Source organism: Sphaerodactylus townsendi, linkage group LG03 (genome assembly GCF_021028975.2).
Source record: "Sphaerodactylus townsendi isolate TG3544 linkage group LG03, MPM_Stown_v2.3, whole genome shotgun sequence".
Classification (NCBI taxonomy): Eukaryota; Metazoa; Chordata; class Lepidosauria; order Squamata; family Sphaerodactylidae; genus Sphaerodactylus; species Sphaerodactylus townsendi.
The window spans coordinates 18,496,300-18,521,950 of NC_059427.1; the positions used below are offsets into that span (position 1 = coordinate 18,496,300).

Below are 25,651 nucleotides of genomic sequence, written 5' to 3' on the forward strand. Positions count from 1 at the left end.
TGTTAAGGTTGCCAGTTTATCACTGGGCCCTGAATTTGTGCTTCTAACAGCAGTTTGATCCATAGGTAATGGCATGTAATAAAGCTTATCTTCATAACCTGAGAAATCTCCCCCTAGGAATCTAGTTTCTGTTAAAGGTCAGGTCTAGGGGTTTTTTTAGTCACTTGGTGACTATAACAAAGGTGCACACTCTCCACAAGAAAAAATATGGCCATCCCTTTATCTATTCTATTGAAATTTTTAAGCAATACCTACTGAAAGGGGATTTTTTTCTTTTTTTCCCCCAACATGTACTGTCAGGATCCCAGATTAAGAGAGGACCTTCTTAAATTCACACATACGTTAAAGTTATGCACCATAATCAAAAATATTTTGAGTATAACTTTTCGTTAGGTAGGTAAATCATATTCAGAATCATCTTCCTTTCAGGTAAGTATTAGATGTAGTGCCAACTAAAAAAATTCAAATGGTTTGTTCTGAAGCAGAAAATAAAGCAGATAGTTTAGTTTCATAATAACATAGAAATTCAGGGACTAACAATGTTTATTCCAGCATGAGTGTGAGTAAGAAGTCACTTTCGGAGACACAGTTAAAAGAAAACAATTTCCTTCGTGTTTATCAGGAAAGCTACCTGAGACACAATGTAAAGCAAACCATTTCCTTCATGTTTATCATGAAAATTATCTGAGACCCAATGAAAAGCAAATAATTTCCTTCACGTTTATTGTGAAAATCACTTGAGACAGAATGAAAAGCAAACCATTTCCTTCATGTTTATCATGAAAGTTACCTGAGACCGACTGAAAAGCAAACCATTTCCTTCGTGTTTATCATGAAAGTTAAAGGAAGAGAGGGTGAAAAGGAGAGGAGTTGGGGGCAAAGAAAGAGGCCTAGTGTCAAAAATCAAGGAGGAGTCTCTGTGAATGAGACTAGACAAGGTCAAACTGTTACACATAACAGGATGAGAGAGGTCAGAGTTTCTAGCCCAGGGGTAGGGAACTTGCGGCTCTCCAGATGTTCAGGAACTACAATTCCCATCAGCCCCTGACAGAGGCTGATGGGAATTGTAGTTCCTGAACATCTGGAGAGCCGCAGGTTCCCTACCCCTGTTCTAGCCTCATTCTCTCAAGAGGTGAAGACAAACAAAAGTATCCTAAAGAGGGATAAATAACATTTATCAACAGAAGGAGTGATCTGCTGAGTTAAGTTTTATGCCAGAAGCATTGCTTTCCATCTGAGGGCATTAGTATATGCAGAGGTGGAGGAAAACATTGGCAGGGTGAGAACTCCTCACTGGAAAATTAGTCTGAAACACAACAGGAAACCCCAGCACTGCAGATTCTGGTCCAGGATAGATTGAGTCAGCGGGAAGCGCCGTTTTCTCCTTGCTACGCTGTCTCAGATCGGGTCCTGACATTCTCATATAGCTGAGGCCTGTGTTTTGGCTTCGAAACATCTGGAATACACAACAGCAGCAGTATGAGTAAGCTTGCTTTCCTACCGCGAGCTCTTCGGACTACAGAATCAAAATTCTGAGCCCACATAGACAAAGTTTTGCACTAGAATTGCCAGCAGGCAGGGCGAAATATGTGCCGTCCCTTTAAAGAAAGATGTCATGTGTAGAAATAAGCCTAGAGCAGGGGTAGGGAACCTGCGGCTCTCCAGATGTTCAGGAACTACAATTCCTATCAGCCTCTGTCAGCATGGCCAATTGGCCATGCTGGTAGGGGTTGATGGGAATTGTAGTTCCTGAACATCTGGAGAGCCGCAGGTTCCCTACCCCTGGCCTAGAGCCTTCAAGGCCAAGAAGGCAAATAATGATGCCTGTTTTATAACGCCCCATCAAGCCTCTACTGTAGAGAGAATACCCTGACCTATCATATTTTTCTCCAGTACTGGTTGGCAACCCTAATTTGTAAATTTATTAATGGGAATGTGCGTCTTGAAGAAAGTGTCAAAAACCGGACCGAAAAGATTATACAAGACCCACGTATGCTGCTATAGTGGCTTCAATGTAATACCTACTCAGAGAGAGACAAGATCTAGAAAGACAAGGACAATGACAAATATGGAGCACTGAAGAAGGCACCGAAAAGCTTTAGTTACGCGACTAGCTTCTGCTTGCTGATTGTTTCTCCGCATTGGGGACAAGGCTCCTTTAAATGGACTCCGGAAGGAGATCATGTAAGATTTCAGCCACGTATCCAGAACAGTGATATACTTTGAAGGATAAGAACTTTATAAATGTCAGGAAAATAATTCCATAACCATTAATTTGGATATGAACATATCAAGAACAAGATTGTAATCTTTCATGATACGTTGGACTAAACCGGGTGCGAATTGATTAAGCACGCAGGAAGAGACTACAGCGCTCCTTCCGAAGGAGTCTAATTGGAATAGAAATACAAATAAGCATTGTTTATATTGTATTTTATGTATGATGAGAAATATACGTGTTTCAACCCTAATTTGTACCCAAGGGCTACCCTGATATCCTAAGAATACTTTCCTGGGAGTAAACTCCATTGAATAGTTCTGAGCTGTTCTTTCTGTGGGAGAAATAAGTATATTTCAACGTGTAAAAGTTAAAGCACTAGTAAGAAGGGTAGGCCAGAGTTCTTTTCTTACATGCCAGTTTGTTTAAAACTGTTAAGTTTGTTTAAGTTTAACAAACATGTTAAGTTTGTTTAACATTCACAAGTTACAATGAATGTGCAAATAATTCATATACAGTGTACATTTCATTTTTAAAAAACATATATGAATTGAATAATTCTCATTCAATGCATGTTCAGCTGAATTTATGATTTAAACACTACATTTATGTTCTTGGTCTCCAAGGTGCTACTGAGGCCCCTTCCGCGCACGCAAAATAATGCATTTTCAAACCACTTTCACAACTGTTTGCAAGTGGATTTTGCCATTCCGCACAGCTTCAAAGAGCACTGAAAGCACTTTGAAAGTGCATTATTCTGCATGTGCGGAATGAGTCCACCTAAGTCAACTGAAGTTAGTGGGCAGAGAAGGATATAACTCTGTATAGGATGGCACTGTCGAATCATACAACAACATACAGAACCATCAGCACTCTCACACGGCGTAACTATGGTTGCCAACCCCCAAGGTGAGGCCCGGAGATCTCCCGGAATTACAACTGATCTCCTGATGACAGAGCTCTATTCCCAGGGACAAAAAGGCTGCTTCCTGGATAGTCTCTATGACATCATAACCCCCTGAGGCCCCTCCCCTTTTTCAACACTGTCCTCCTCCTCCACAAATTCCACACTCAGATCTCCAGGAAATTCTCAACCAAATCTTCAGAAATTTCCCAACCTGCTTTGCAACCACTTGGTACAGTCCAGGAAATGTCTTTGATGTTTATACAATATGAGCGCCCAGCGCCATCAGAGGCTGGGTGTGAGAATTATCTGACAGGTGAAAAGTAAATATTATGTGTGATTGGAGAGCCATAATGCTATTGTTGAAAGGAATTATCTCAAGAGCGGTGATATTCTGGCTGTACGTAGTTTGTAATTGTACTGGACATATTTGCTGTCATATGACAGGATGTAACATCCTGGAAAGCATTTTGAAGAAGAAGAAGAGTTTGGATTTATATCCCCCCTTTCTCTCCTGTAGGAGACTCAAAGGGGCTTACAATCTCCTTGCTCTTCCCCCCTCACAACAAACACCCTGTGAGGTGGGTGGGGCTGAGAGAGCTCCAAGAAGCTGTGACTAGCCCAGGGTCACCCAGCTGGCGTGTGTGGGAGTGGACAGGCTAATCTGAATTCCCCAGATAAGCCTCCACAGATTTTCTTCATTTCTTTCCAGAGAAAAGCAATATTGTAGCTTTTATGGTTGGTTTTTGTACCCCACTTTTTTCTACCTTAAGTTTCACAGAATCACAGAATCATAGAGTTAGAAGAGACCACAAGGGCCATGAAGTCCAACCCTGTGCCCAGGGGCGTAACGAGGCAAACTGTAGCCCTGGGCAAAACCTGAGTTGGATCCCCCCCCCCCATGGGCAGCCACTCCACCACGACCAATTTTTTTTTTTGCACCAGGACATTGGTGTCTGCAGGGGGTGCATTTTTAGACATATCAGTACCAAAATTTCAGCGTATCATCAGGAGACTGTCCTTATGCTACCCCCCAGGTTTGGTGCAGTTTGGTTTAGGGGGTCCAAAATTATGGACCCTCAAAGGGGGTGCCCCATCCCCCATTCTTTGCTAAGGAGATGGGGGCTACCCTTTTGAGGGTCCATAATAAAGAGCTCATACAAGAGGTAGGCTAGGTACCACTCTGAGACATCAGGCTTTTTATACCTCCTCAATTCTATATCCTTTCCAACAAAAACAACTAAACGAACTTGTAACTTCATCGGCCATGTGCTGGACTGTCTTTGGCCCTTTCCGCAACGCAACGGTGCGGGGGTGCGTCGGCATAAATAATGCCAACGCGCGCGCACACACACACACACACACACACACACACACACACACACACCCCGGGACCGTTCACATGGACGGTCCCGGGAGGGCGGAGGGCGGCGGCGCAGCCTTCGCACAGGCTGCGCTGTCGCCAAACGCCTACCTTGTCTCCTGGCTTCCAGCTTGTCGCAGAAGCCAGGGGACACGCCCCCGCAGCCTGGAGCGACAGCTCTGGAGTCGCAGGGCAGGGGGGCGTGTCCCCTGGCCTCTGCGACAAGCCAGAAGACAGGAGACAAGGTAGGCGTTCGGGAAAGGGGGGGAATGGCGCCTTCCAGCCGCTGCTGTTCACACGGCAGCGGTTGGAAGCCGCTGTTTCCGAAATACCTCGCTCAGGGAGCGAGGTTCGGAAACAGCGGCTTTGCGCCGCTCGGGGGTTGCGAGGTCCTCCCCAGGGACGCTGTTTTTAGCGTCCCTGGGACGCTGTATTCCGCCTGTGCGGAAACAGCCCTTGTTTTAGAATGCTCTGCTTGGGTCCTATCATGAAAAATAAACTTACGCTAACATTCCAGTCCTCATTCCAGTGGGTATGGGGCACAAGAGTTGTATTGTATCCATTGTATGCTATTCACAAGGGTTTTCCAGGTTGAGAGCAGGAGGGAAAAGTCCTTCACCCTTTTCACACACAAATAGGCAAACTGAAGGTCAGGCACCACTGAAAGCTGACATGCAGCAGATCAAAGGCACCCCTGGGGGAGGGTCATAATGGGAGAGGGCTGTCCTTTGGGTATGATGGCTCCAGTCCAGAGGTGGGATCCAGAAGGTTCTCACAGGTTCCCGAGAGCAGGTTACTAATTATTTGTGTGTGCTGAGAGGGGGTTACTAATTGGTGATTTTGCCACGTGATTTTGGCCTTAGTTAAGCCCCTCCTCTCAGCAGTAGCGCGCAGAACGTGAAGCAGTCTAGCAGGAGGTGCACCGGCGTGCGTGGCAGCCTGCGCCTGCATGCATTCGTTTCCTGCCCAACGACCGGCGCAGCGGCTGCCCCGCCCCCGGAATGCCCGGCCACGCCCCCATCGTGCCCCCTCCCAACCCCATTGGCGATACGCCACAGTTTGAATCCCACCACCATGGGAACCTGTTACTAAAAAATTTGGATCCCACCACTGCTCCAGACCATTTAAGACCTTAACTGTCAAATACTAGAACCTTGAATTTGGTCCAGAAACCGGCTGGAAAGCAGTGCAGCTTCCACAAAACGGGCTGGAGGTGCTTAAGCCATGGTGAATTGGTCAACAGTCTGGCAGCCATATTCTGAACAAAGTGCCTTCAAGAACAGCCTTGCGTCTAGTGAATTGCAGTAATCTCATCTGGAGGTGACCTTTGCATGAATCCCTGAAGCAAAACCAGATCTGGACAAACAGCTGACCGGCATAGCAGATATATATATTTTTAAAGGAAACCTGTTTTGCCACCAAGGACACCTGTGTGTTCAAGGTAAGTGAGGCATACCTAAAGAATGCTACAATTGTTGTTTTCTGTGCCGATTTGTGGTGCTTTGTATTTCATTCTACTGCTAGAAAATCCAGATGTTCCTGAATTCTGTCCTCGTCTGGTCTAAAAGTCACCAGATTCCTCTCACAGAGGTCAGAACTCCTGGTTAGCAGAACCACAATCTGGAACCCGCCATGTACCAGTTTCTTCCCAAGGAATTGAGGCATTCCTGACCTTTCCAGAACACACCCTTTCCGGAGCTGTATCAAATACAGGTGCATTAGGAGGTAGGAGACCTACCTGTTCTGCCCGGGTTGAAATAATCTCCATGCTTCTCACTGCTGGGAAAGAAAGCCACCAATCAGTCCAAAATACCAGCAAACGTGTTGCCTCCACTGCCCTCTGCTGACTAAGAATACAATTGCAACAGGCTGCTGAGAGCTCCTTTAAAAATGGAATAGGGTATGAAAATGTAACAAATAAATGTCGGTCGAATCCCCACTACCATCTTAGCCAAGTTTCAGGACACAAACTAACCAGGTTTGAGGGACGACCTCCCCATTGCTTGCGTGGCAGATTCCATTTCTGGTGCCCGATCTCCCCGTTAATCTGCGTTCCGGCTGGACCTGGTTGCAAGTGGCATAGACCCCATTAACACAGTTCAGAGCTGATCCGAGGGGAGGGATGTGGGTTGAAACCCTGACTCGTTTCCCACCCTGGAGTGTGACGCAGAATTTGGGCAACCAATCAGCACTGTGATGCACACGCAGCCTTTCCTTGATTTCGTTTCCGCTTTTGCGATCGGCCAGCAGAAGGGGATGCAAACATTAAACAGTCAAATGCGTAACTTTGGATCGTTCATGGTTTACACAGGTAACGATTAACTGTTGGCACAGTTAAACAGTTAAACGTTAAACTTTTACACGCTGGTTTTTTTTATCACACCCCTACAATGTACGCTTCCGGAGTGGGAAAAGGTCCCGCCCCATCAAGGCACGCCAGCCAATCAGGGGAGACCGGCGAAGCGAGCTCGCCTGGTAGTGGGGATTGCTAAGAGTTCTGCAACCGGATGTGTCTGCTGTGTGCTCGCTGCGGTGGGGAGGGAGAAACTCCGATGAAGAGGACACGGTTTCACAACAAACAGGTTTGGATCTGCGTGCAAATTTCAAGTGGGGATTCGACCTTCGTGTGTCAAGATACAAAAAATATACAGGTGATGGCTGATAGTGTGAGGCCCCCTGAGTCGACATTGCTAAACTGAAGCCAGAACTGCATGAACAAAAAAAAATTAGGGACATATCTTATAATAAGTTGCTAGCTTTGTTAGCCTCCAGATGGAACCTGGAGTATTCCCTGTATTACAATTGATTCCCAAACTAAAGGAGATTTATTCCCCTGGAGGAAATGTGGTTTTGAATGTCAGGCATTATGTAATCACAGTCCTCTAAGTTTCTTGCCTTCTGAATAATTTGCCCTCCCCCAGGTTTTACCCCCAAATCTCCAGTACTTTTCCAAATCCAAGTTGGCAACCCTGCGAGTCCAGTGGCCACTCTAGCTTAGTACCTCTACACTTAGTTCTGCATGTCCTCAGACTTCAGACAAGCAAGCAGCAACAGTGTGTTCTTTCCCCAGAGTATGAATTTCGCTTCATGGCTTTCCTTGTTTATATATGCCTTGTAAATTAGTTGTGCTTTCAGCACTACATCCCCACCACCACCACCACCACCACCACCACACCCAGAAGAAGAAGAAGAAGAAGAAGAAGAAGAAGAAGAAGAAGAAGAAGAAGAAGAAGAAGAAGAAGAAGAAGAAGAAGAAGAAGAAGAAGAAGAAGAAGAAGAAGAAGAAGAAGAAGAAGAAGAAGAAGAAGAAGAACAACAACAACAACAACAACAACAACAACAACAACAACAACAACAACAACAACAAGAGAAAAGAAGAAGAAAAAGAAGAAGAAGAAGAAGAAGAAGAAGAAGAAGAAGAAGAAGAAGAAGAGAAAAGAAGAAAAAGAAAAGAAGAAGAAAAGAAGAAAATGAAAAAGAAGAGAAAAGAAAAGAAGAAAAAGAAGAAGAAAAAGAAGAGAAAAGAAGAAGAAAAAGAAAAAGAAAAGAAGAAAAAGAAGAAGAGGAGGAGGAGTTTGGATTTATACCTTCTTTCTCAACCATAAGGAGACTCAGATTGACTTACAAACTCCTTCCCTTCCTCTCCCCACAACAGACACCTTGTGAGGTAGGTGAGGCTGAAAGAATGCTGAGAGAACTGTGACTGGCCCAATATCAGCCAGCAAGCTTCATGTGGACAAGCAGGGAAACAAATCCAGTTCACCAGATTAATGTCTACCTCTCATGAGCGTGCTTCTCTTAACCATTGTATCATACCAGGTTTTGGGAAAACCACACATACCTTGATTTTTTATTAAAAAAATAATGCAAATATAATTTGTTTATAAATTCATTTTTTTATTAATCCCCCAACCCCGCAAAGACTTTATGAAGGCATGTTGCTTATGTTACACGTTCTAGTCAATAGGCACCTTCTGCTCTACCTCAAGTAAGCTCAATGGTTAGTCAAGTTCAGTTTTGTCTACTCGCTTTGACAATACCTTTCAGTGGTCCTACGTTGATGTCTTCTTCAACCCACCCCAAGCTGATCACAAGGTTAGTATAAACTGAACCTTTCCCAGTCCCTATTCATAGGAGCTTGACTTACCAATGGTTTCTTCTCCACAACATCACCCCCAGAGCGACGATGACTACTAACTGCAGGGTGACACACACAGCCAATGGGATCCAGGTGCTCCCATGCCTTCCACTTTCCAAGTACCGGGTTGAGTTAGGGCACACCGACAGGCAATCTTTGGCTGCTCCTGCATATCAGAGTAAAGAGACCCGAGGAGGACAAATACCTGAAATCCAAGCTCCAGTCTCTCCCCAGCAGACCGGACTACAGTTGCCAACAGGGGGAAATTAGGATGAAGATCTAATGGCAAGAGATCTCTGCGTCATTTCTGAAACTGTTATCTCTATATCTCTACGAGCCATATACGGCGCCCCGGGGACGGCAAAAACGCCATCCCCAGGGAGCCGTTCGCACAGGCGGCGCTGCTAAAATGCAGCAGCGCCGAACTGGCTCCCCTCCACCACCGCCAGGGCGGCGTCAGGCCGCCTCCAAAAACCTCCCTCCTGGAGGGAGGTTTTTGGAAAACAGCGCGTTCCCTCCGGCGCGGTGCAAACGGCACTGCCAGGAACACGCTGTTTTCTCCGTCCCCCCCCCCTCACCTCGTCGTCCTGCATCGCTCTACTGGACTGCTGAGACCCTCCCTCGCTGTCCTCCAACCCCTGGAGGTCGGAGGGCAGCGTGGGCGGGTCTTAGGAATCCAGCAGGGCAACGAAGGCGACGAGGTGAGGGGGGGACGGGGAAGAGGCGGCTCCGTGCGGAGCCGCCTCTGCTGCGCCGGCCTCTGCTGCGCCTCTCCTGCGCCAGCCTCTGCTGCGCCTCTCCTGCGCCGGCCTCTGCTCCCGTGCGAACGGCCCCCACCCCTCCACAGGCAGAATTCCTGCTGGTGCAGGGGCGCCCTTTCTGCAGTGCGGAAAGGGCCTATGTTTGTGCTCAGGTTCATTGAGGAGCAACATACTGGATTGGGTTTGAGACCCTAGAGCTGTCATTGCTACAATTTCATGTTACTCAGATGCCTCCTCCTTCTCCTCCTCCTCCTTCTGGTTTTCCCCTCACTCAAAAGAACCCAGTGAGGGTAGGAAAAGGCACAGTTCTATAGTGGTACCATAGATGCTGTCAGTCACACAGCAGCATGCAAAATTATGTTCTGGGGTCCGAGGTCAACAACCCAGAATTGGTGTGGAATGCCTTATTGAAACATGTACACTAAAATATTGCCAGATTTCCTGTTTGTTTTTTAAAAAAAAAAACCCAGAGGAAGTGGGCTGTTCATTGGTTGTCCTTGACCTAAATGTCCCAGGCTAGTCCAATCACATCCAATCTTTGAAGCTGAGCAGGGTAAGCCCTGGTTAGTATTTGGATGGGAGACCACCAAGGAAGTCCAGCGTTGCTGCACGGAGGCAGAGAATGGCAAACCCCCCTCTGTTCACCTCAAGGTTTAAAACCCCCATCTAGGCTCACCATGAGTCGTCTGTAATTTGTTGACACTTTCCTCCACTAATCAGTTGGCAACTCTTCTCTAGATCCAGAGAATCCCAAGGACCAGCATAATGCAATACAATAAGGCAACAGAACATATAGAACACTATACTTCTGACAACAGTGATTACACTATATAAATGATCAAATATTTAATATAAGGTGCAGCTAACAAACATAAATGACATATTTGGGTGCTGTGTGGTTTCCGGGCTGTACGGCCGTGTTCTAGCAGCATTCTCTCCTGACGTTTCGCCTGCATCTGTGGCTGGCATCTTCAGAGGATCGTGCATTACTCCCATGCTATAGTCTTCATTGTTACTCATACTTCTATTCAGATGCCCTCAACTATTGACCTGGTTGCCTTCTTTGTTACTCACAGACAATGTTTCTCCACCCACCCTGGACACTCCAACAGATATATATACTCCACTTGCTTTCCCAACATCAGATCCTCTGAAGATGCCAGCCACAGATGCAGGCGAAACGTCAGGAGAGAATGCTGCTAGAACACGGCCATACAGCCCGGAAACCACACAGCACCCAAATTCATTCATTCATTCATTCATTCATTCATTCATTCATTCATTCATTCATTCATCTTGCTTCCCCGCTTTCCTCCATCGCAGTGGGCTCAGAGCAGTTCACACTGTATAAATATACAATAAAATACCACATAACTACATCCTCTAAAATACATCATCTAAGATACATTTAAATATAGTCTACATAAAATTATACAAAACCTACGGTGCTAATACATCCAGAGAAAGAAATACAGCATTCTCCCAACTCTATGAAAGATAAAAGAAGAGGGGGGGGAAAGGAAGGGGAAACCAACCAAGTTAGATATAACACCACTGCTGCCTTCAATTATAGGGCTCATTCCGCACATGCAGAATAATGCACTTTCAAACTGCTTTCAAGCTGTGCGGAATAGCAAAATCCACTTGCAAACAGTTGTGAAAGTGGCTTGAAAACGCATTATTTTGCCTGTGTGGAAGGGGCCTAGGTTTGGTGGAACAGCTCTTACTTGCAACCCTTGCAGAACTGGGATAGTTCAGCGGTGTAGCGACAAGGAGACGGGGGTGTGTGTGCGTGAGGGCAGAAGATCATAAGAGAGTTACTCTTCAAACGCGCTGCAGGGTTCTTTTCTTATAAAATACATCTGTCTTCACTCATTACATAAACCAAACCCCCGGCAAACCGCAACTCAAAACACCTGGCAACACACCCCCCCCCCCGAAAGGACAGCAAAGCCTTACAAAAAATCCAGCATCTGGCTCCTTACCTGTCAAACTGAAGGTGACCTCCAACTGGTCGTCAAAAGAACACTTCACTCTCCTTTCCTTGATACCTGTCTCTTCCCGGTCCCCAGCGGTCCCCTTTTTCAAGCAGATGTAGAGTTGCGAGGTCTTTGCCCCTTTGAAAATGCCGGTTCCTCTCTCCTCTTCATCCCGAAGCTCCTTTTTGCCTTCCCACCAGCTGACCACCGAGTGCTGTATGTTTTTGGCTGAGACGGAGCAACTCAGGATGTAGCACACGCTGCCCGTTCTCCAGCTCTCCACCCTCTGCTTCATTCCTGGAGGAGAAAGAGACCTCTCTGGTGTGCCGCTGTCATCATGAATGCAAGAAGCAACCGAGACCGAGGAATGTGTTCTTGTGCCTATCTCTCTTGAAAATGTTCTCAGTGATCCAGGACTGACTAGTGCAGAGGAAAGGGGATGTAACACAGGCCTGTTCATTTGTTGGATGGGCTGTTCTCTTCGGAGCCATTTCCACACATGTGGTCTCCTTCACCTTGAGCGTACATTCCCTTCAGGTTTGATTCTCTCAGCCAGAGGTGGGATCCAGCAGGTTCTCATCAGTTCCCGAGAGTGGGTTACTAATTCTTTGTGTGTGCCGAGAGGGGGTTACTAATTGGCTCTGCTTTTCCGTTAGAAATTCCATTAGGTCCCAAATTCATACTGTTGTTTCCTATGTGGCTGGTTAGTGAAGGTAGAAAATGGGATAATTCTCCCTGTTGGGCTGTTTTAAAAGCATGTTTTAGAAATATTGTAAAGTTCCTGGTTTAAGGAAAGTATCCTACTTTTGATTTCTAGAAACAAAATTAAGTATTTGAAAGTATTAAGTATTTGACAGGCAGTCAGTTAGAGGAGAAGTAGTTGTTTCTGTTGGCAGTAGACGATAGGACTTGCTAGAATGAGTTTAAATTATGGACAGAAAGATACCAGCTGGAAATTAGGAACTTTTTTTTTTACAGTAAGAGTTTTTTACAGTAACATAGAAATTATTAATGCCCCGCCCCCGGAATGCCCGACTGTAAGGAATTCCATAGAAGCAGAAATAAAAGGCTTTTGGAGTAAAAGTCCATTTATTAAGACATCTTAGAAAGCTCAAATACACGCAGTGGCAGGAATGACACTTCCCGCCAGAAGCACAGGTTATAATACCAGTCACCCCATCCCCCCATCCCCCCTTCCTGCTTCCCATGGGAACAGAGGCTTCATCTCAGCGCCAGAAAGATAAAAGTCTCGCCCGATGCATCTGGCCCATCATCGCCGGGCTGTGGAATGCACTCAAGGTTACCTCATCACCATCAACAATTCATTGAATCCTTTACACTCTGCCTCCCCTAAAGAAGACCCTTCCCCGGGTTTTGTGCTTGAGCTTCGGTGAGAAAGCAGCAATAAGGTGGGGGGCTTCCAATGTTTTAGGAATAAACCCATTGATTATACCCAGAGGAATATCCCACCCAAGAAACTAAATATTACCAGTTTGCGATGATAAAGCGAGAGTCCAGGATAAGCGTCAATTTAAGTAGTGTTTGTGGCCATCAATAATGATGCGATTGGGGGGCTCTCTCGGTAGTCGTAAGCCAGAGCATCCCGGGCGGGCGCCTCCTTCAGCAAGCTGGAATGGAAGACAGGATGGATGTTACTAAGACAGTTAGGCCAACCTAAGCGCGCAGTGACCTCATTAATCACTTTAGTAATCTGAAAAGGTCCCAAAAATATCTTGCCAAGTTTGGAAAATTTATGCACGCTCTCTAAGATTTTTTTTTTGTAGATAAATACACCCAGGAGCCCACACGCAGAGGAAATCCGAGCGGTGTTTATCCGCTACTTGCAGTTTTAGGAGTCCTTTGCTTGTTGTAAGGGCGTGTCTGGACCCGACTTCCATCCCTCGACTAGGATGAAATCCATTGTTAGAAATTCTGGGGGGTCCAAAAGCATAGCTGCAGGTAGTTGTGGCAACGGGCGGGAAGGGGCGACCAGACACAATAATTTCAAGGGGTTTTCTTTGCACTACTATGAACACGTGAGATTGTTATAGGTACTCCGCCATGACGGAATAAGTTAGCACTCAATTGTCTTGGTGGTAGTTAGTTGTAACAAGCAGTAAATGCACTGCTCTAAGGGTTCTGTTGGTTCTCTCCGTCTGCATACCGTCCCTTTGAGCGTGTGGTAGAAGTGGCGGCGGTCGGGCGACCCCCAACAACCCTGGCAAAACGCTTTCCAAAACTTTGAGATGAATTGGGGAGGCCTTGGTCGGAGACCACCTTATATCGGGCGGAATGGAGGCGGTAAACATGTTGGAATAAACAACCGCGTGCCAACTTAGGAGGCGGAGGGATGGAAGCACATGGAATAAAATGGGCTTGGCTTAGGAGAATAAGTCTACCACCACCCATAAAACTGTGTTGCCATGACTTTTCGGGCAAGTCTGTAATAAAGTCCATAGAGATGACCTCCCAAGGCCGAGGAGGCTACCGGGAGAGGTTTCAACAGTCCATAGGGCTTTCGAGGAATAGTCTTGGCTTCTGCACAAGCCGAGCAGCCTTTAATGTATGCCTCATCGCCTTAATGCTGCGCGTTGGGCGGCGCCACCAGAACTGCCCGGCGGGCTAAATGCAGAGTTTTCAAAAGCCAAAATGTCCAGCTGAGCGGAGGGCATGCATTATGGCAAGCCTCAAGAACCTGCTTGGGCGGAGGAGAGGCGCGTACCAACATTCCCCTCCGTAAACTCCCGTCTCAAAGCGCCAAATTGGGAGTCTCTTTTGGCTGCTGGAGGTTTCTCGTGGGTAGCCCCGCCCTCCAGTTCCCGCAGGAAAGGGAGAGCCGAGGACTGGGAATGGGGGGTGGAGGAGGAGGAGAAGTGAACGTTGAGATGCGGTGACAGCCATAGCTAACTGGGAGGGAAAGAACAGTGCGTGGAATGTCTCGTGGGCAGCTCCACCCCCCCTCGGGTAAGCGAAGGCGGCGTCAGCCAGTTTGTTGGTTTTCCCTGGGGAAAAATGGACTGTAAAAGCGAAACGAAAGAAATGCGACCCCAGCGTAGTTGTTTCTGCTGGACATCTTGAGGGTGGGTAAAGAGCTGCTGTAAGGTTTTATATGATCCGACCAAACTTGAAAGGTGCTTGGCCCCTCCAGCCGAATGCGGCTTCAAGTGGAGAATGCTACTTTGATGGCATGAGTCTCTTTGTCTCCTGCACAGTCCAGTTAGAGTTCGGCACCCAGAGAACTTTTGAACCGATAACTGCACACGGAACCAGCTTACCATCTTTATTTTTTTCTGCAACAGGGCTGCCCCAAGTGCTGTAACCGGGAGGCATCCCGCGTGAACCCACAACCTTGGGGAGATCTGGGTCAAGGTGCTTTAGGATGGGATTCGATGGTAAAAGCAGATTTTTAACAGTTGAAAGGCTGTTTGACATTCCTCCAGACCATGGAAAGGGGGCCCGGGTTTGGCGGACAGTGGATCCTTACCCTTAGTGCGTAAGAGGTCTGTGAGGAGTGAGAGTTAGTTCAGCGGGTAGGGGTATAAAGTCCGCGATAGAAATTAGCAAAACCAAGAAATGACTGGAGTTCTTTCTTGCGGGTTGGTGGGGGCAGGCCATTTGGAGGACTCAAGGTCAATTTTAGCAGGATCCATTTTAAGCCCTCAGGAAGCGAGATCGGTAACCCAAATAGTCAATGGAAGTCTGTTGATGGAAACAGCATTTGGAGAGTTTAGCAAAGAGAGAGTTATCAAGCAAAGTTTCAATACCTCTCGAACCAACATTTCGTAACTCTTCTATGGTTTGGCCAGGTAAATTAAAGCGTCATCTAAGTATACAACAACTCCTTTGTACAGTAAATCATGGAGAACTTCGTTGATAAAGAATACATAAAAGCTCCGGGGGCCCCACTTAACCCTAATGGCACATTATTAAATATTCAAACTGTCCAAACTTTGTGTTAAACGCAGTCAGGTGTTCGCCAGCCTTCAGCAATTCTTGACTCTGTAGTAAGCTTCTCTCAAGTCCAATTTAGTAAAATGCGTCCTTTGCGTTTGTGCGCATCTAAAAGGTCCTTGATCAAAGGCAAAGGATATTTATTGAACAGGGAGACGCGTGATTGAGACCTCGATAATAATCTGTGCAAAACGTCAGAAGGCCCATCTTTCTTTTTTGACAAACAAAAGCGGGGGCGTGGTAGTGTTTTACAGTAGCCCGCCCGTGATAAACCCGAAAGCGGGTTCTTAGTTCTTGTCTAAGAGGCCGCGGAGTTCCTTCTCCTCATTGCAGGACTCATCGCGGTAGATTCTACCCTTGCAAGTAGTTGTGCCCTGGTTGTATGACAATTTTACATGTGAATGTCTCTGTAGGTGGCAACTGATCGCATTCCTGCTCCTGAAAACTCTGGCTAGATCATGTGATATGCAGGTGGGATGCCAATAGAGATGGGGAGCAATCACTGAGGAAGCCAGGAGGGGGATGTGTCAGGAGGCGTTGGGTTTTCTTCCCAGTTCATGTGTTCACCGCAGGAGGGTCAGTGAATTCTAGGATTCTTTCTTTCCAAAATGAATTTTGGTTCATGTAACAATAACCAAGGCATGCCCAAAACTATGGAGTGTTTGTTTGGCCACTGAAGCTTCAAAATAAAACTAATCTTCTCCCAATGAGGTCGGTATAGCGAACGGAGGAGAACCGGCTGTGTTTTGTATTGAGGCCGGGTGCGCCGTTCCCCGAGGGGCTGCGTCCATTTGGAGTGAAAGGTATGGGCTTAGCCAGGGGAATTCGGTCAAGACCTGGCTCCTCCGCCACCTGGGGCCGCGTGTTAAACAATAGAGGCAACCGGGAATCGGCACAAGGAGCGAGGCTATAATGCGGGAGTGTGTTTAGCGGGGTTGGCCAGAAATGCGTTTGAACAGTAATGGGGCGCTTGCCTTCACTCACTCCAGCTGTCTAGGGAAGTGGGGCCCATGTCCATGGGGGCTGAAAAAAGGCAAACGGCTGCTTCCCCCTCCTCTGGGTAAACCGGTAACTGCTTTAGAGCGAGCCAGTGGGAGGCTGACCCTGACGCCTGCGTGGTGGTTTGGCAGGCGGAGTCGCGGCAGACTGGGCGGTTGGTTTTGTTTCTTGGGACAGTTGGCTAGATGACCTTGGCCCTCGCGCAGTAAAGACATTAATCCCAGTCGGCGGCGGCTGGCGTTCAGAAGGTGAAGTTTTTACGGTAGGGCTGACTGGAAGCTTGACTTGGTGGACACAGTAGTGGTTTTGGGCTAGGCGGCCTCGCCAACTGAAAGCATATTCCAAGCGAGGCGCTTACTTGGGACTCCCAACTGGATCCAATCTGCAATGAGTGCGAGGAACCGAATTAAAAAAAGGCCGTTTCACGTAGCTTGCCGGGTCCACAGCATCTGAGAAGTGATTAGCATTTCATGGATTCAGGCCGCACTCAGGAGGGAGTCGAAAGCAGCCGCCGCTTACCTGCCGAAATTCCGCGGGCAAAATCTGCAAGCGAGGCGGTTGCCTTGTTGGATGGTTTTGATAGTGCGGATAGCTTTCCATTCTCGGCGCCTGGATCTTGAAAGCGGCTCTTAAGGCTTGGAGGAATCACGGGCGCACAATGCGTAGAGTCCTCATCCTGCAAATCCAAAATGATAATGGTCCACGAACCAATTCGGCTGCTGCCCCATCCAGGACTTCTGAAGCCGATGTCCCGTATTTTTTTGGCGCTCGAACCGGTATAAAAAATCATCATAGTCTTCCAAGTGTAAGGCATTGAGTTGCAAGATAAAGTAGGGAAGTTTGGAAACAGCGTCCCATCAGCAAACGGGCTGGTATCCGGAGGCGGAGCAGTAGCCCTGCTCGACGGGTTCAAAATACGCTGGGGAGGTGGCGGCGATGGCAGAAAACAGGTTGCGACAGGCAGCGCTGTTATGCGGAGCGGAGAATCGTTGGCGTTCTGCGCTGGCCATGCTTTAGGTGGCAGGACCCAGATACGTAGCCCCTGGCACCCGGCATGATCAGTAACAGCATAAACTCCAACTTGGGGCTTCGGTCTGCTGCCTCTTTAGTTCCCTCTCCAACGCAGCCAGCTCCCTCTCCTTGCAGCCAATGCATCCTAGATGCGCATGCAAAAGCAGCTTTTCTGCGTTCCAATTTAGCCGGATTACCGTCCCGCTTTAAGGAGCCAGTGAAGGCTCACTTTGAGTAGCGCCAGAGTAGCCTGAAGCAGCTTTGGCTGTTGCGTTATGAAATCCAGTCTGGAGCGTTCTCCAGGACTTTGTCATGGACGGACCGATTCTGGGCATATTGTAGTTGGAAGCGTCCTTGGCCCGGGTCCAATCTTCGAAGCTGGACTTCTTTGCGTTGCTGTTCCCGGTCCCTCTGCAGGTTTTCGCTCATTTGCTGCAACTGTGCCCGTTCCTCCTCCCATAGCTGGCGTTCACGGTTCCATGTCGGCTTTGGGCGTCTCCATGGTCGTCCCCACTTCCTCATCCCAGTCCCTTCTCTGGACATGGGAGAGGAAGCGGTCGGCTGGGAAGGCAGGCTTTCTTCGGACTCTTCGTGCTGTCTGGAAGGCGTAGGTATGTCGGAGGCACAGTAACGCCGTGAGCTACTCCGTGGCTCCCGAGGCACCTCAGATGCGATTGCTGGCCGGGATTAGGGGTCCCTATTGGGAAATGATGCACGGGATACTCCCTCCCAATTCAAGGTTTAGTCGGTGTCGCTGGGCGGGCCCCAGTGCTGTGCCCGCGGTGGTTCTTTGGGAGCATCGCAAAATACGAAGTCAAGGAATGGATTCAATGGATTCCTGGGTTGCGCGTGATGAAAGGTGGTCAAGCCCACGTCTCCTCCATGACAGGTTGCATCTGGAGGTTTGTAATCCACAGCGAAACGGTAGAGATCCGATCCACAGGCGCTCGATCCATGGAGCAAGCCCCAAGCGACTCATGGGCGGAAGTCCCTCATGGTGGAAGCTAAATCACGTCCCTCGTTCCAGCGGAGTAAAGGAAGACTTCAGTGCTGATAGGAGGACGTGGAAAGAGCCACCAGCGGGTGCCCGGTCTCCTGCTGGTTCCTCCCAGATCAAGAAGGGAAAGGTCGGAGCCCTCTTTGGAAACTACCGCACCTTCGCAATGGCTAACATTCAACACTCTCCATCGCCAAGACAAAGAGGTCCACTACACAGGAGTATAGATGAATTAGGATTCCTGCCACAATGTAAGGAATTCCATAGAAGCAGAAATAAAAGGCTTTTGGAGTAAAAAAGTCCATTTATTAAGACATCTTAGAAAGCTCAAATACGCGCGGTGGCAGTGGAAATGAAACACTTCCCGCCAGAAGCACAGGTTATAATACCAGTCACCCCATCCCCCCTTCCTGCTTCCCATGGGAACAGAGGCTTCATCTCCCGCGCAAAGATAAAGTCTCCGCCGATGCATCTGGCCCATCGCCCGGGCTGTGGAATGCACTCAAGGTTACCTCACCATCAACACCATTGAATCCTTTACACCGACCATGCCCCCGTCGTGCCCCGCCCAGCCCCATTGGCGCTACGCCACTGTTTGAATCCCACCACCATGGGAACCTGTTACTAAAATTTTTGGATCCCACCACTACTCTCAGCTATGCATGTTTCTCATCACACTTTCAGATAACAATGTTGAATCAACACTAGGTCAAACTTCCTTCAGCGCCAGGTCAAACATTCTCTACTTGACCTTCACTAGCATGGCAACACTATGACTCTTCACCTTTCACCTTCCTTCCCCTTCAATTGCAGCAATACCGTGATGTCACTTCCAGGTATGTAACAGGTGAAGTCACGGTGTTGTGTGCCATGACATTATACTGTAATGTCACACCCCAAAACCTCCCAGGGATTGCTGGCAACCCTAATATGATCCCACCAGGAATTGAAGGAGGCAGGAGTAGGGGGTCGGAGAGAGGATGTGGGTGAGACAGGTAATTTCTGTGAAAGGAAAGAATGTTACAGGTTGGCTAAGGGGAGAGGGAATGAGAGAACAGTGTCTGAATGGGAGATCTAGGCAGTGGTGGGATCCAAAAATTTTAGTAACAGGTTCCCTTGATGGTGGGATTCAAACTGATGGCGCAGAGCTTCAATGGGGGTTGGGCGTCCAATGAGTCTGGCTGGTACGGGCATTCCGTGTTGGTATTAATAATTTCTCTGTTACTGTAAAAAACTCTTACTGTAAAAAAAAAGTTCCTAATTTCCAGCTGGTATCTTTCTGTCCATAATTTAAACTCATTATAGCAAGTCCTATCGTCTACTGCCAACAGAAACAACTACTTCTCCTCTAACTGACTGCCTGTCAAATACTTAATACTTTCAAATACTTCATTTTGTTTCTAGAAATCAAAAGAAGGAGACTTTCCTTAAACAAGGAACTTTGCCATATTTCTAAAGCATGTTTTTAAAACAGCCCAACAGGGAGAATTATCCCGTTTTCTACCTTCATAGGAAACAACAGGACTTTATGGTTTTTGGACCTAATGGGATTTCTAACGGAAAAGCAGACCCAATTAGTAACCCCCTCTCGGCACACACAAATAATTAGTAACCCACTCTTGGGAACTGGTGAGAACCTCCTGGATCCCACCTCTGGATCTAGGGATGGGGACGGAAAGTGAATAGCCAGGTGAGTTAGGGAGCAGGCAGAGGAAAAGCAGAGAAAGGTAGGGGGCAGCAGGTGAAATAGGATTTCTCCTCTCCCACAAGTCCTCACTAGACTTACCCCCCACCATTTTGCATATTTCTCAATGGTATGGGCTGTGCTAGGGATGTATGTCACTTCTATATGGGACTCATATCTTTGCGTGATCCAAGGCTAGGTTGATAGGTGGCTTTCCCTGTCAGAAAGAAGCACTGAAACATGTCTGGCACCTAATTGACGACACTGAGATTTAATTAGTGACTATGTTCACCGGGTCTCAACTCTGGCATCTATTGTCAATGTCCAGGCTCAATTCTTATGTACGAAATAAAAAGAAATGACAGCTGAGAAGAGATTGCCTGTCCTGAGCCTATTGTAAAGGGTGGGGAATAAATCTAAGGCCCCTTCCGCACACACAAAATAATGCATTTTCAAACCACTTTCACAACTGTTTGCAAGTGGGTTTTGCTATTCCGCACAGCTTCAAAGAGCACTGAAAGCCAGAGGCGTTCCTCCCATTGGGCAAAGTGGGCAGTTGCCCTGGGCGCAGCCTTGTGGGGGGGGCGTAGGTTCGTTTGTGGGATTTTTTTGTATTTTCAGTGTTTTTTCCATTTATGGCCTGCAGGGGGCGCAGCTTTTAGGCTAGCAGCACCAAAATTTCAGGGATTCTTCAGGAAGACTGTGTCCTGACATGTCTATATCATCCAGGTTTGGTGAGGTTTGGTCTAGTGAGTCCAAAGTTATGGACTCCCAAAGGGAGTGCCCCCATCCTCCATTGTTTCCAATGGGAGCTAATAGGAGATGAGGGCTACACCTTTGAGGGTCCATAACGTTGGACCCCAGACCCCCAGACTAATTTCCTTCCACCAAACCTGGAGTGGTATCACCAGTAAGTCTCACAAAGAGACATGCTGGGGAATTTTTGGTGCTGCTATCTTAATAATTGCACCCCCTGACAGCAGAAGACCCCTAAATTTCCCCAGATTCTCCTTTTAAATCCACCCCCCTTCCTGCCAATGCTTGTTTTCTTCTTCTTTCTTTGTTATTCCTCTCTCAATGCCTAATAAAGGTTATGAGTTATTATTATCTAAATCCATCCCTTTGGCATAGATTTAGAAAGGGACAATCTAGGAGGTCCCCGGTTTAAACATTGAAACTGATGCTGCTTTCAGGGTGGGGAGAATCCACCCCAAAAGAGAATCACTTTTCAATGTGGTTTAAACTAATGGACCCCAGGTGATTCTCCCTTTAAGGTGGATTTAAAAAAGGAGAATCTGCGGCTCCCCCCCTAGTTTAAGCTTACTATTAAGAAAATAATGCTGTTTGGGGTGGTTAGTTCAGCAGCATCACTTGTTTAAACTAGGGAGCCCAGATTCTCCTTTTAAATCCACCTTAAAGGGAGAATCTGGGGTCCCCTGTTTAAATAACATTGAAAGTGATGCTGTTTTCCCCAATTGGGGGGATTGGATACAACACCATAAAATGTTTTCATAGCAGTAATAAAACATTTCGAAAGCATTTTGAAAAAAATTTCCAAAAATATTTCTGCTGTGTTCAGATTTGTGAGTTGGGGCATGTTCTATAATGTGATGGTGACTTTGAAACAACCTGGTGGAAAAAATCATTGTTTGATTACCGTGGGAGAGGTTGGCCGCCCATGGGGGGGGCATCAAACTCAGGTTTTGCCCAGGGCTCCAGTTTGCCTAGGTACGCCCCTGCTGAAAGCAGTTTGAAAGTGCATTATTCTGCATGTGCGGAATGAGCCTATATAAATAAATGCCCCTGATTATGGACAATACAGTTCCATCACAAGAAAGTAAATTAGGGTGCACCAGGAATTAGGGTGAAAGTCTTGGCCTTTGGCATCTGTTTTCTAAAAACTAAGCACTGGATGATGCTTAGACACCAAGTAGGAAAAAGAAGAAAGGCAGGTTACTGATCAGACAAAATAGACAGGTAGTAAATTCAGGAGGCTTGAAATAAAATTCTTCTTCACACAAACAGAAGCCAGTTTTGGAATTCACTACCACACAAGGTTGTTTAAGCCGCCATCTTGAAGAGCCAGAACAGACATGCCTTTACATGTGAAAAACGCCTCCATAATAAAGATTAAGGGGAAGGTACACCCACAATGATGATAAGAGAAAATTTTGATCAGAGAAAATTTGTACCCACCAGGCTGAAGACTAAAAAATCACAATTGTGTTAAAAAAGAAAAAATAATAATCACTGTGTTCCTATGTACCTGTATTGTAGAAGAAGAAGAAGAGGAAGAGTTTGGATTTATATCCCCCCTTTCTCTCCTGCAGGAGACTCAAAGGGGCTTACAATCTCCTTGCCCTTCCCCCCTCACAACAAACACCCTGTGAGGTAGGTGGGGCCAAGAGAGCTCCGAGAAGCTGTGACTAGCCCAAGGTCACCCAGCTGGCATGTGTGGGAGTGTACAGGCTAATCTGAATTCCCCAGATAAGCCTCCACAGCTCAGGCGGCAGAGCTGGGAATCAAACCCAGTTCCTCCAGATTAGATACATGAGCTCTTAGCCTCCTACGCCACTGCTGCTCTTGTACACAATAGCTTTGAAATAATTTTTCAACACTGCTATGATGCTATAAAATTCCTTGTGATTTTTTAGTCTTCAGCCTGGTGGGTACAAATTTTCTCTTGTCATCATTTACATGTGAAAGGGCATGACATATAAATATATGGGGGTAGGATTCTGCCTGGTAAACTATGGAGTTTGGGGCAAATCCCAGAGTGTCATCCCTGCTTTCATGATGTCACTTCCAGTTTTTCAACAGAAGTGATGTCACATGCTGGTGCAACCACCCCGTTTGCCCACAACCAGCCTTTGAGGCACCAGCCAGGAGCAGAGGTGATGCCTAACATCTCTACTCTGAAAACAGAAGATGAGCTGAAGTTTCAGCAAGATCCAGCTCAGATTAATTTATGTTTCTTGCTGCAGAATTCTTCTTCTTTGGGGAACTGTTCCTTGTCTGAGCATCTTCTGAGAGTTCAACATATAAGGGATGGGTTCTCATGTGGCAAGTTTGTTTTAGGATATATTGTAGATGTCCACTCACTTACCTGTGACAACCACCAGGTCGTAATAATTGTTCTGCTCACACCAGTATCTACAGGTATCATTGTCCGACACGTTGCTAAAACGAAGGGAGTAATTTGGAAGCATCTCAAGACGATCCCAGGCAGCTGGGTGACGTTCCACCCTCGAGTGCTGCGCTTTGCGGAAGAGAAGGGTTGCAGCGCCTTTCTGGTCGAAGTACCAGTTCATTTCTCTGTTTTGCTCAGGACAGTGCAGACAAGGACACGGCAAGTCCACGGAAGAGCCTTTCTCTGCATATACAACTTTGGAGTGAAAAAATGGCTTTCATATATATTGGATTTAAAAGGCTCAAATAATTTTTTAAAAAACCACACCAAGGTACTAAGATCCTGAACTTTACAAATCTCAGTGGTGTTACATTACTTTTAGAATTTTATTGCGCTGCTTTTATTTCTTTGATCTTTTAGGTCACCGAGCTTCATTGCTATTTTTACTTGTGTATTATGCTAGTTTTAATAATACTGTGTGCATTGTGCTGGTTTTAATAATACTGCAATCTGTGTTGAATCTCAACAAGAAAGGTCAACAAAATGTTACCTTTTTTTTTAAGATGGGCAATTGGTTCCAACATGTAGGGGCATGGCGTAGGACATCATAAAGAATGTGTATTTTTATTTTAAAAATTATGTTACCTTAGCATGAGATTAGCCATTTTGTTAAGAAGAAAAGTAAATCTGGTGTCTATATGCTTTATTTCAGTAATTGCTGCTTGAAGATTGTTTTTCAGTTCTCCGAGGTCACAAAGACTGTTGAATGAGATAATTGGAAACTGCATTCCTGTTAGAGTTTGCAACTATTTGTACCTGCAAGCAGTAGAGATAATGGCTGGCAATTAGTCTAATTAGTAGAAATGATTTCATTGGATGTAGCATGTCACCTGACATATAGCTTTTTCTATAATGCTTTAGAATATTCTGAGGGGAGACATCTTCACTTATTGGCTTATGCTGTTCCATGTATTGTTTTTTCCTCACTTTTTGGCTTTGACCAGTGTCCCTGACTGAGAATGATTTCTGCTTGCTTCTGTGGAACTGAGGATATGCAACTAAGAATATTGCAGACTGGACTATTCTGGGACTTTCCCTCTTTATGCTGGCTATTGCAATATTGCAAATATTTTTCGGTACCATTTGTGAATGTCGTTATCAGTGCTACTAAACTTTGATTTTTTTTAAAAAAATTAATCAAAAAATAATTTTTACTCAACTTGTGAGTTGGCTTTGTGTTCCAGAAGGACCTACACTAAGGTGACCAGATTTTTACTCCTGTAACGCGGGGCGCACACGGCCACAGGAGCACACTGCCTTTTGTGGCACACACTGCACACTGCCTTTTGCGGCGCTCCCCGGTCAGGAAACAGGGAAGCGCCCCAGAAGGCAGTGCGGCAGCGCCGGAGGCGCACGCGGCCGCAGAAGCGCATTGCCTAATCGGGACAATTTTAAAACCTCGCGGGACACGGGACACATTGCGGAAAAGCGTGAGTGTCCCGCCAAAAGCGGGACGGCTGGTCACCTTAACCTACACACTAACAGGCCCTAGGTGAGCAATACGGATCTTTGATAGACATACACTTGGCTGGCATCTTCAGAGGTGTATCACAGAGGGAAGTCTGTTACACACTGTGTAACAGTGGACACGGGGTTTAACAGACTTTCCTCTGTGATACACCTCTGAAGATGCCAGCCACAGATGCAGGCGAAACATTAGGAACAAGGTCCTCCAAACCACAGCCACACAACTCCGAAAAACCCACCAGAACCAGTTGAATCTGGCCATGAAAACCTTCAACAATACATTTCCCAGGCCTGTTTATCCCTTCCATTATTCTGGTCTTCCATCACTGCCTACTGTGCAGCACAATTGGGACCATGGTTGTTTCAACAGGCAAAGGAATGGAGATGTTAACTCAGAAGGAACAGGCAGGAAAGTACAACTGTTCCATTTCCTGCCGTATTAGAAAATATAAAGATTTCAGAGTTGATCTCCAGGGTACCTGGCCACTCTAGGAACAGAATTTATTTGAAGTCTCTCTAGAGTTGCCAATCTCCAGGTGGGGCCTGGATATCTCCTAAAATTACAACTGATCTCTAGACTACAGAGAATGGTTCCCCTGGAGCAAACGGCAGCTTTGGAGAGAGGACTACACGGTATTAAACTCTATTGAGGTCCATCCCCTCCCCAATCCCCATCCTTCCTGGGTTCCATGCTCCAAATCTCCACGGATTTCCCAACCTGCAGCTGGCAAGCTTAATTCTCCCTCCAAGTATTTCTGCAATCATGCACCCTTACAAATCAGGTATTATGAGCATAAACCCATAATTCTCCCTTCATAGATTTTTATTTTACAGACCTCATCAAGAACACTGAAAGCCCAAAAGGTACTGTTCGGTTCATACCTTTCGCCACGCAAAGACGCAAAGACAAGGAGACGATGGCCAGAGCCCGAACGGCAGTCACGAAGTTTTTAGGAATGCCACACATTTCAGACATGAGAGGACAGTAT

The 25,651-nt window shown here is 46.6% G+C and overlaps 1 protein-coding gene across 2 annotated transcripts; it reads right to left on the bottom strand.

Moving 5' to 3' along the window:
- Positions 1 to 1,115: 1,115 nt before the first annotated feature.
- Positions 1,116 to 25,630, bottom strand: LY6G6F (lymphocyte antigen 6 family member G6F). Of its 2 annotated transcripts, none has more exons than XM_048492076.1 (6): positions 25,545 to 25,630; positions 23,112 to 23,390; positions 11,370 to 11,660; positions 8,633 to 8,789; positions 6,224 to 6,261; positions 1,116 to 1,456 (listed from the first exon to the last, which is right to left on the bottom strand). In XM_048492076.1, the coding sequence occupies exons 1-6, from the start codon at positions 25,627 to 25,629 to the stop codon at positions 1,389 to 1,391; spliced, it is 918 nt and encodes a 305-aa protein (XP_048348033.1). In that variant the 5' UTR covers position 25,630; the 3' UTR covers positions 1,116 to 1,388. The 2 variants fall into 2 exon arrangements, with proteins under 2 accessions (XP_048348033.1, XP_048348032.1); XM_048492075.1 differs by having other exon boundaries at positions 6,224 to 6,264.
- Positions 25,631 to 25,651: the final 21 nt, after the last annotated feature.